Here is a 12,172-nt window from a genome sequence, read left to right as displayed (position 1 = left end):
TCATCTGTTATGAAAGGAATGGAATTTTTAGTGCTCATGTATCCTACTTTGAGTTCTTTGTAAGGAGTTTATCTCATCTTACAATTGTTATTGTAATTTATCCTGAAAGTTATGCAAAATTCGAAGTTTCCATTGATTTTCAACCAATATTATGTTTTAATAAAATTGCGTTTGTGATTTTGTAACAGGTATTTTTATATTCTGAGGTATTTTTTGAATACTTTAAAGCAAAACTCTGGTAAATTGATGCTTATAAAAATAGTATTTTGAAAAATTGTTAATTGTTACAATTTTGAAGCATCGGCATCAGTATCGGTGGGAATCGGTGAGATTATCGGCATCGGTTCGAAGTAGTATCGGCTCAGCCCTAGTCTGTCGTGACGGTCACATATAGACCAAAATCAGTACATCATATACCTGAGTACATCTTTCTGAATTGTTTTTAACTTTTTTCATGTGTGTGTCTATATATATATATATATATATATATATATATATACTGCTGGACAATGAAAACCGGACACCTTAATATTTGACATCTGAATTGCAATGATATATTACAGAATGTATGGCAGATCATGTAGTACCATATGCACCATTCATAGGCCCGGACTTTGTTTATGCATTCGTACTTAATTCAGTTTCTGCAACATTTACTTTGCCTTCGAATCAGAATTTATGCGTTATCAATAAAAATGCAAGTGTCCGGTTTATTTTGTCCAGCAGTATATATATATATATATATATATATATATATATATATATATATATATATATATATATATATATAGAGAGAGAGAGAGAGAGAGAAAGAATTGAATACAGCAGGTAATACGTATGTAAGCGTATTGTAATGCTTGTAAAAATAATATTGCATATTTATACCCCCGCAGAATGCTCTGACTGCAAGCGACACATACGACATCTTCAATGGAAGAATCGTGAAACCAGCCGTGAACAGCGACTCTAGGTACACGTTTCTGAGGACCAAATCCATGCCCGCGCTGCATGGCGTCCCAGAAGATTACAACATTTACGAGGATGGCGAAGACTGGTCTCAATATGATTACAATGACGATGATGACATCAGTCTGCAAGTGCCTTTCGAATCGACAAGGTTTAGGCAACACTCTTTGGACGAATCGCAGCTATTGGGCCAATTCGCTGACGACATGAATTCCACCGTCGCACAGATGGGGAACCTGTCGCTGCAGGAGTACAGCGAGGATTGCTACAAGCAGCAACCCAGGTTGGATTCTATTGGAGAGGACAGCCTATCGGAGGACTATGACTATCAGAGGCCGTCGGATGAGAGCAGAGGTTCTCTCACTGGGGACGACGCTGTGTTCTACGAACCACCTCCGGATTATGATGATTATGAAAAATATGACGTAGATGTCTACACTGTCCAGCAGGAGTCTGCGGAGAAAATCTACTTAGACTCCACCGGAAGTGATGTGTATGCCAGACGACACTCGTCAGGTAAGTTCAGTTTATTCTTTTCGCAGGAATTACTATTTTGATGGGATGCTACTTGAGGAATGTAGGTGGGAGTCGCTCAAAATGGGGACACTAACACATTTTGGCCAACTAAAAGCAAAGTTCTCGAAAAAAATAATGGTGCGAAAATTTTATTTTCCGAGTAGGTCCTAGACTATCAGGAAACAAGGTTGTTTGTTTGATAAAACATTAGGGGAGACAGGAAAAACATTTTTCTGGAAAATACAGGGTGTATCATAAGTAATAGTATAAACTGACACAGTTGAAAATACACGAAAATAGAAGCAAAAAAGTCTCAGTAAACATGGGTCTGCAAACGAGCCACTTTCGAGATACTTGCGAATATGTGGTTACAAGCCGCCACTGACTTCATTGTTTGTAAACGTCGTCCTAGTTGGTCAATGATAATAATGTGTGAGAATGTGTGGTTAGAAGTCGTCACTGATTGCATTTTGTAAACACCGAGTGCTTTACTCCTTGCGCGTTCCGAGGTTTGCTCTCTGTTTACAAAACAGAACATTTCCGAGAGGTGGCGTTGTAATCAAACAGGATGGACACAATCAGTAGACAGCCTAATGTCAGTTGTGCTGTACTTCGCAGTGAAAATGGAACCTTACGCAACGAAGAGTACATTTTACCAACTAGGACGACGTTTACAAACAATGAAGTCAGTGGCGGCTTGTAACCACACATTCGCAATTATCTCAAAAACGGCTCGCTTGCAGACCCATGTTTACCGAGACTTTTTTGCTTTTATTAACGTGTACTTTCACCTGTGTCAGTTTGCGCTATTACTTATGATACACCCTGTATATAATGTTCCCGTTTTGGACAACCGGTTGGGTAAAATGGGGTACTGATATGAAACAATGCAAATTCGAGGTCTGAATGAACAAATGTAGCTTCACTGTGTAATTTATACAGCGTAATTTTGATTCACTCATTTGAACGTTTTGCAAAATTAATTATAAAAGTTTTCACTTTCACTAAGAAGACTTAAAGATTAATTATACGAAACAATAGAAAATCCAACTTAAAAACAATAAAATAAATATTGATGAAACAGCTCCTTGGACAAAAATACTGTGCAAAGAAGAATAATTGCATTACCACTAAATAAAGCGAATATACAGTCACCAGCAATAAACATGGGACACCTAGATCCTGCCCTGCAAGCCTTTATATGTGTTGCCTAACTTTACGGCGATGAGTAGATTGTAATAGCAAATTTTCAATGGCAACTTCTACCACCGCCGTTGAGTTAGCCAACACACATACCGCTCGCTGGGAAGCAAGGATTTCAGGATCTAGATGTCCCATTTTGATTGCCGGTGATGTTACCATTTAGTGGAAGTACAAACCACACCATAGCGCATTTTATGGTGTATTTGCTCAAGACTGTTTCGACTATATTGTTTCTTCTAGATTATGAACCGTATGAGAATGGAGTTTCCACTGCCACAAACTATTCGCCTGATTTCCGTGTGCATCATGACAGAATGACGGAAAACCCAGAGCGACAAGAAACCACAGCGGAAGAGATGTTCTACAATGGTCATTCCCAACTGCAGATAATTCCTTCTTATGGGATGAATTTCTTAGAAGTAAGTATGCATGAGTACAACAATGAGTGAAACGATACAATTTCCAATTGTCACTATACAGTGTGGCGTAGCCTGTAGAGTTTAGAACTATTACTATCTGTAATATTTCAATTATTGTTTAGCCGACCTCCGTGTATGAGTGGTTAGCACAGCGCTCTACGGCTCCAGGGGTCCCGAGTTCAAATCTCGGCCTTTGTGCAGGTGTTCTTTGTGAGTGTCGCTTCATCATATCGTCACTCATCCTTATCTTCGCGGTTAGCCAAAAGTGGCAGAAAAGCAACGCTAAATAATAAAAATCAAAAGTTATGTTTATTATTATCTTATTTTGCCGTACAGGTTCACTTTTAATGGTATAGTATTTTGATATTGCCTGATTTATTCATAATAAATGGTTCCTTCCTGTATGTATACAATATTCATAACTGTATACTTAGCATTAATTCATGTAGAAAAAAAAAGCTGTTTTATATAGTTAGATAATCAGTGAAAAGTATACTGTAAGCTTAAATGTAACCCTATTTCTAATAATAATAATAATAATAATAATAGTTATTGTAACTTACGGCCTGTAAGTCACAGAAATACTTTTGTTATAAAATCTCTACAATTTCAACATTCGAATTACATTAACTCTTTCCAAAAATCTCAGGGGCGTCCATGCTCCTTTCCCATTTAAACATTTTGAATTAAATATGGTGGCCACCAATGTGGCAGATGTCCGCTTGGAATACACCAATATGATTCCTCTTTTGCGTAACCTGTTTCTATCATGATCATTTGTACCCAGCCTTACTCCTTTATATTTCATAGAGGTTTTTAAGGGACTTTTGAATCATCCTGTAGGACACTAGCGTACGGAGATTTTTTTTCAGGGGGGAACTGCAGTAAAGGTGGAATAACATAGCTGTATTCTAAGTGGAAGCAGGATACACAATAAAATATTTTGTAATTACAATTTTTAACGTTTTAAAAGTTGTTCAAAGCATAGAATGGTAATCGGGAATAATTTTAATGGAATTTACATTTACCACCACGATTTCATTAATACTTTCAATTGAAAATTATGATTTTCTCAAAATTTCGGGGTTAGGAGGGGCTGCAAACCCCATCAACTCCCCTCTGCGTACGCCAGAGGACCTTGACATCTACAATTTATTTTAATGCTCAATTCTGCTTTAATTTAGTGCGTTATTTGTAACATTATATTAATACATTTATTTATCTCCTAGGTACAAAGCCAGTACAATTATGTCAACGGCAGCCCTCAAAGATCTACACAGAGTGCGCATAGACACCAAATAAATGGTGATGGGCAACATTCGCCTCTATTACCGCATCCAGTGCAGCAAATGGTTGGCCACAGTTCTCACCGGATGAGAACGTCCTTATCCGACACACCAACGGCGCTGCTGCTGCCATCTGCTGTCCCAGTCTGCTCAGGAGAAACGGGTATGTACAGAACAGATTGATTTTCACTTTACTGTAAAATCCATTGTCAGATATTGAAGATACTCTGGGTTATCGTGGTTATCGTCTATGCACAACAACATGGGGTTCTGTCTTGTCCATATATGTCCGTCCACATACATAATCTTCATTGGCGACGGCAGGGGTCCCAGGTTCAAATCCAGGCTGTGTCAAATCAATCACTCAATTACCTTTTCATATAAATAATTTATGTTGGCCTTCCTACCGATGTCCTTATCAAAATGTTACTATATTGCAGTGTAAAATACTACGGATTACATTTGGAATATAGCTTCCCCGATGGCGCAGTGGCAGCGTCGTCGGCTTGTAATCAAGAGGTTCCGGGTTCGATACACGGTGGAGGTACATAGAGGTTCGGATCCCACTTTAAACTGTAGGTCCAGTTCCGATCAGCCTTACTGTGCATAAAGTGGACTTAAAACACCAAATCAATCAATACATTTGGAATATTCTTAAATAAATTAGCTATTTTTATTGTTAAAAGGAGAGTGTTCTCATGTTAGGTGAAGACGGTAAATAACGTTAGTGCTAATTCGCAAATAAAAATTTTAGTAATCAAATAATCTGACCACTGGGGAATATAAATCTTTTTGACGGGATTTTTTGAATCCTTGCAATTTTATAAAGAAGCACATTTCCGCAATTGTAGGGTAAGAGGGAGAAACCAGGTAAGTCAACGCTCGTCAAACTGCAGAAAAATGAAATTTAAATGGCAAAACGTTACTGTGCATGTAAAGGAAAAGGTACAAAAATATTTTCTTTGATCAATGGGGGGTGTCTAATGATTGAAACGAAAGCAAGCTTTTTGTAGAGTCCATCACAGCATCCACGTGGCAGGAAATGACAGCACTACCTCGCTTACATGAGAAAATTTACTTACCTCTTTTTCCTCCTGATCCTTCAGTTGTTGTCGAACAAAATGTTGTAATGTCTAATGTTTATGTCTTGCAGTTGGAACTACCCCCAGCGCGCAGTCTCATCAGAGCCAACGCCTCCTGACGAACTACTACAGCAGCCGCAGCTACACGGCGTCCCTACCCACAAGGCACCTCAACAGGAACCTCCACAAGAGAAACAAATCCGTCGACTTGGAGTGCACGGAGGATGGAATGTATGTGGACAAAGTCAGCTCAAGTTACGCCTTCTATGCGGATGAGGTATGCATTGTAACTGGCCTTCCAAGATGCTTTGTTCTGTCAGCAAATCCGACCTCCGTGGCCGGGTGGTGGAATAACCTCGAAAGAGCACAACAGCGAAACGTAACACAGGATTAAACGCGATAGGAACAAAAGCGTGAAAGGTATAAACGCGAGCGAACAAGCGAGAAAGGTTTAAACGCGAAACGGAATAACTGCGAAAGGTTAAAGCACGAAATGGAATAAGCTCAAAACGAACAACCGCGAAACGGATTATCACAGCGCGCTACGACGCCGTTACGTACACATTTTTTAGTAGTCAGCCCTCATTTTGCAATCTCTTCCTGCATTTGATGTTCTTTTTTTTAAGGAATACTGTGCCGGAGGGGTATAACCCCCACAAAGCTCCCTTTGGGCACGGCACTGGCAGTACAGCAAAGAGGATGAGTTCCAAGAGTAACAACGTTATACATATGAGAACAATTGATTGTGATAGATTCTTGATTTTTGTTATTAAGCGTCGCTTTCTTGCTACTTTTGTCTAATCGCGACCATGGGTGATGATATGATGAAATTGATGAAGGGACACTTACAAAAAGTACTCATGCCCAGACAGGGATTCGAACCCGGGACCCTCCCTGCTTTCGAAAATACTGGGCACGCCACTGTGTAGTGCTATAACGAGTATATAGAACGCGCCATGTTTTCAACACACTGCTTCTTTGGTATCTTTTGTAATCTGATTGTCAAACTATAATGCACAAAGTTTATAACTGCGCTTCGAGCTATTGATATGTGCCGTTTTATTTCTGCTTCGCTGCCCTGCTAGAAACTAATGACAAATTCGTTGACTGCTTCCATATTTTTTTCATACTAATAAATTTCAGTGTCTCATTTCGGAAAAAAACATTGAACTAGTAAAGCTATCCGTACACGATCAAATGAAACACGAACAACACATTGAATTCCATACTTGAAGTAAGTGACGTCAGAGCACAGGTCATCTTTCTTCTATCATTCGTGGTTATTGTCCAATATTTCTAATTAGGAACGGTTATAACCCTTTCATGACCGACTATCGAACAATCACAGCACATACTTTTGAAATCAATTATCGAAATAAAGTATTGAGGTCAGAATGTTATTTAGTTCAATTTTGCTTTGAAGAGAAAGGGACGCGAAAAGTGTAAACACGTGGTCGTGACTTGCAAGAAAGAAAGAACAATGTTCTGTGAAATTATTTAAGTAATTTTGCTCACACAGTTTCTTTGGTGTCCCAGATTATATTTCAGGCTCGGATCCACGGGGAGGGCGATAGGGGCGATCGCCCCACTCAACCTCCAGGTTTTTAGATGCTTAATGTTTTTGAAGACTCGGTTATCACCAAGTTTATCAGTCTAGAGAAAAACAATCTTAAATTTAATTTAAATCCCCTTTTTGCTCATGATATGCTAATCGGAACTGGGCCTACATTTTAATTTTGGATCCGAACCACTCTGCAATATGCCTCAACAAAGGGATCGAATCCAAGATCCATTCAGAGAATGGGCGTTTCTTTCTTTGCTTATTCATTTTACTTCTCATATATGATCGTTCAGTTTACCGTGACTATGAGAGAAATTATGATAATAACATAAAAGTGTAAAACACAGTAACCTATACTGTGTAAGAGTAGGTTAGATGAGGTAATCGACTGAAATTCGCCCCTCCCAACTGTAACTTCTGGATCCGACACTGTTATATTTACAATGCTGGGAAAATTGATTACAGTACACTTCTTTTGAGTTTATTTGGATAGAAAAGAAAATATTATCTTTGTTACGTCTGATCTATATTTATTTCTTTTTCTCGCAGTACACATTGCCACTTTCCTTCTCAAATGTGTCTGATCATGTACGAGTGCAATATCAGACATTTCAAGAGTTCTAATAAGAACGTCGTTCAACGATTTTCAATTGTAGATTTTAATGGGTCACGAATGCTCTGTTTCAATGGCAATTGGATCTCGTACGTTAAAATTTTTCCTACTCTCGATTTCTACAGTGATCTTACTATATCTTTTGCTTTCCAGGTGCCTCAAACAGCGCAAAGAGTTGCGTACAAGGAAGGCGCAAAGGGACATCAGCTGAATCACGCAGTTTCTGTTCCAAATATCCAGTTCATGGAGCGTGAAAGTCACCGGTATGGATCCCCTACGCGTAGAAATCTTCCTAACATAGAGACTTGTGCACCAACACGGCAAACCATTCTCTCTCACCAGAGAAGCAGTAGTTCTGCCGATGTCGAAAGAAGTAAACAGACTAGAAAGGTAAGTTCGTGCACACTATGAAAATATAGAACTATAAAAATCTTTGATATGTTCATTAATTTAGGGGCGGCTTAAGGGCGGCGTCCTCGGGGGCGCCAAACCCTTTTATTAGCCCCAAAGCCTTACTTATGATTACATAAGCGTGACTATTAATTTGGCTTTATTTTGAAGTCCACTTTATTCACAGAAAGGTTAATCGGGGCTGGACCTACATTTTAAAGTGTGATCCGAACCATTATGTGCATCCACGCACCATGGCAGTGCTTTTCTCCTGAAATTTCGGGCTGTGAATGGAACCGATGGCCACCCACCGTCGTGAGGAAATTGGGGAGCTACGAATTAATAGCGTAACCCGGTCATGAAAAGCTACAACAACGACTGGGGGTTCGTCATGCTTACCACACGTCACTCCCACCTCGGGCGAGTGAGTGAGTAGGATCAGGTGGGAGTGAGGCAGGCAGTCGGTAGGTAGACCAGGGCCCTCATTGGGCTGTCGTCGCGCCAGTGGTTAATATGTGCCTCCGCCGAGTGCATGGAGATTTGTATTATGAAGAGTTTGGTTTATTGTTGACAAGAATTAAGTGTTTGCTTCAATTGTTGTTTCTAATTCCACTTTATGCACAATTAGGTTAATCGGGACTGGACCTGCAGTGTTGGATTCATACCACGGTGCAATGTGCCTCAACCGAGAATCGAACCTGAGACCCCTTGATTACAAGGCGACGAAGTAACTACTACGCCATCGGGGAGGCCAACAAGAATTAGTTGAAATGACTGCTGCATAACATAATAGATATACAGGGTGGATCAAAAAGTTACTTAACACCCTAGGTACAAGGCCACTGCTGCGCGCAACATAGAAATGGTGATGACCAATCCTTATCAAGCCAAGGGGGAACCACATTGACGCCACCCGCGCGGTCGGCGGCCATCTTGATGTCCGCCATCTTGAATTCAACTTCAGAATTTTAAATGGGAAGTAGGTGATATGATATATCAAATCAGGCTAGAATTTCACGAGAAATGCAATGGTGAAGGTTCTTGCGACGTATCTTTAACCAGTGAAAAGTTATGACTGAATTCTTGTACCAATTTGCTCCTTTTTGAGGTGTTAGGAAAATGCCTTAGAATTTGTTTAGCGCATCGGTAATGCATCGAGATCAAAGTGATGTCTAGGGAGAGAAGTTCGCATGCCATTGCACACGATTTTAATCGGATACATCCACGAAGAGCTGTGCATTATGAATGGTTGTCGCGAACAATTTACAGTGTGATGCTTCCATTAAATTAAAAGTCCTTCACAGTGACAAGGCTAATGTTTATGTTCATAAGGAAGTTCATAAACAGAATATGCGACCCTTGTGATCTGATAACTAACTTTGGACAGAAACTGCTTCACAACGTTCCCATAGTGTTCTGGTGTTCTTCCCTGTTGAAAAAACTCTGCAAAAAGTACCTTCTTCCATAAGCAAGGATGAAAAAACCTGTTTATTTAACAAATCCAAGAAGCCCTAAGCATTTAAGGTTCCGTTGATGTAAAATTGACTAACCAATAGTGTTCCACACAACACGCCACGCCATTAACTTACCAGCACTAACCATTCAGCTTTGATCTGTCGAAAATGGGTTATCAGATAAAAAGCATCGAATATTCTGTTTATGAACTTCCTTATGAACATAAACATTAGCCTTGTCACTGTGAAGGACTTTTCATTTAATGGAAGCGTCACACTGTAATTGTACGCGATAACCATTCATAATGCACAGCTCTTCATGGATGTATCCGATTAAAATCGTGTGCAATGGCATGCGAACTTCTCTTCCTAGACGTCACTTTGATCTCGATGCATTACCGATGCGCTAAACAAATTTTAAGGCATTTTTCTAACACCTCGAAAAGGAGCAAATTGGTACAAGAATTCAGTCATAACTTTTTACTGGTTAAAGATACATCAAAAAACCTTCAACATTGCATTTCTCGTGAAATTCTAGCCTGATTTGATATATCATATCACCCCCTTCCCATTTCAAATTCTGAAGTTGAATTCAAGATGGCGGACATCAAGATGGCCGCCGATCATGCGGGTGGCGTCAATGTGGTTCCCCCTTGGCCTGGCAACGATTGGTCATCACCATTTCCATGTTGCAGGCTGCAGTGGCCTTGTACCGAGGGTGTTAAGTGACTTTTTGAGCCACCCTGTATTGCAAAATCGTGTAGCAATTTAAGCTAAGTGATTACTGTTATTTTTATGTCATTATGTAGCCACAATAAACGTGTTCTTAAACAGTAATACAGCGTGTTCCGTTCAAACCTCCCACATTTCAATTCATCATTGCTAGAAGGTTATGAAACATAATGGAATGCGAGTGGTAAGAGAAACTCAAAGAATATTATTGCATGACTTCGAAGTTCACCGTTCTCTCACTATGCAGCGCCACAATCGCATAAAGCACAATGGCGACTCCGTAGCAGCGCGCATAATCTGTATGCAGAGACCAAATCAATCATTCCAGTCTTAGTTTAGGATTATTCTCGGTGGTCCAGGCTTCACTTCGTCTGGTGGCCACGTCAAGACTGTTTTTCTATATGGGTTGCCAGGGAGGAATAATTTGCGGTGGCCCAGGCTCCACCTTGTCAAAGGATTGATACCGTTGGGAATCAACCCCAAAAAATGTAAATGTCTGGGCCACCGCAAATTATTCCTCCCTGGCAACCTGTATAGAAAAACAGTCTTGACGTGGCCACCAGACGAAGTGGAGCCTGGACCACCGAGAATAATCCTACAAGGCAACAATTTATTCCCTGTACAGACAACATCCCCAAACACACCATGTGTTCAGGGATTACAATGTGATTTAGTAGATCACACACTACCCTGAAGACGGAGGCAGAATCAGCTTCCGAAACGTTGGTAATTTTAAAAATAACACAGTGGTTAAAAGTCCAAAACTAAGAATGAATAAATCACCACTGATCAGCTACAAAGAACAATCATCACAGTGAAAAGAAATTACCGAAGAGAATATGGAGGTGAAGCACAACCCTGACAGATAGAATGTGGCCTCGTCTGAAAACAACATGTTTCCAAGAAGTTGAGGATCCCTATCCGTACGATCCAGCATTTCAATAGCGAATTTCTGTCGTCGAGGCTTATCATTTGTCTTCAATTGTTGAACAATTTGCACCTTGTAAGGGTACAAATGAAGCCAAAAACTTCGCACACCATGCCTTAATGGTTTTCCCATCAGGTGCTTCACTTCCATGTTCTCTCCGGTAATTCATTTGCACTGTAATGATTGATTTGGTCTCTGCATACCAGAATACAGATTGTGCACGTTACTGCGGAGTTGCCATTGTGCTTTATGCGATTGTGGCGCTGCATAGTGAGAGAACGGTGAACTTCGAAGTCATTCAATAATATTCTTTGAGTTTCTCTTACCACTCGCATTCCATTAGTCTATGTTTCATAACCTTTTAGCAATGATATGAATTGAAATGTGTGAGGTTTGAACGCTGTCCTTAAAGTATTTTTAAAATAAGGCCATTATTTTTCGTTATTAAAACCGTAAATGTAATACATGGTCATTTTTTTAATTGCAGGAAGGTAGAAAGTAGGAGTAGTTAATTTTGTGTTGGCTGCCATTGTTATATAATAATATGGAAGCTGCTGCTGCTCATTTCTTGTTTTAATACACAGTTTTTCTATCACAGGTTACTTGGGCAGTTGATTGTGGCAAAGGAGAGTGAAAGCAGACGGTCAAGGTTGTCTCCGACATTTTCATTATATAACTTAATTTCAAAGGAATAAATGCATTATTTTTAAACCACGTGTGTTTTAATTGTTAAATGACACTTCCCGCAACTGTTGCGCCACTTCTGGAGGCCGGGCACGTTGAGTGTTCGACTCACGACTTCTTCATCAGTTTCAGTTATTCATTACTCATCCTCATGGCAGCGATTAGCCAAAACTGTAAGGCAAAGAAATGGAAATAAGAAAAACACAGTTAAAAAAGGGCAAATACGGTCTGCGAACTTTTCTGTTGCTCTGAGAATTTCCTACAAAATGAATTATTGCACTCTACACAGAGAGAATTGAATACTTCACTTGGAAAGAAAAAAAACCCTCATAAAGTAT

The 12,172-nt window shown here is 39.8% G+C and overlaps 1 protein-coding gene across 1 annotated transcript in view; it reads left to right on the top strand.

Annotated features, from left to right (window-relative positions):
* Positions 1–11,840, top strand: part of LOC145996405 (uncharacterized) — a 34,104-nt gene extending 22,264 nt beyond the window's left edge. The window contains exons 6-11 of the mRNA XM_083132855.1: positions 894–1,482; positions 2,926–3,104; positions 4,334–4,553; positions 5,544–5,749; positions 7,800–8,036; positions 11,749–11,840. Of these exons, the coding sequence (XP_082988981.1) occupies positions 894–1,482; positions 2,926–3,104; positions 4,334–4,553; positions 5,544–5,749; positions 7,800–8,036; positions 11,749–11,784 (1,467 nt within the window). The 3' untranslated portion in view covers positions 11,785–11,840. The remainder of the gene's footprint in view (positions 1–893; positions 1,483–2,925; positions 3,105–4,333; positions 4,554–5,543; positions 5,750–7,799; positions 8,037–11,748) is intronic.
* The last annotated feature ends 332 nt before the right edge of the window (positions 11,841–12,172 follow it).

Source organism: Lepisma saccharinum, chromosome 12 (assembly GCF_977018435.1).
Source record: "Lepisma saccharinum chromosome 12, izLepSacc3.1, whole genome shotgun sequence".
In the NCBI taxonomy this organism is placed as follows: domain Eukaryota; kingdom Metazoa; phylum Arthropoda; class Insecta; order Zygentoma; family Lepismatidae; genus Lepisma; species Lepisma saccharinum.
This window is presented reverse-complemented; position numbering and strand designations above follow the sequence as displayed.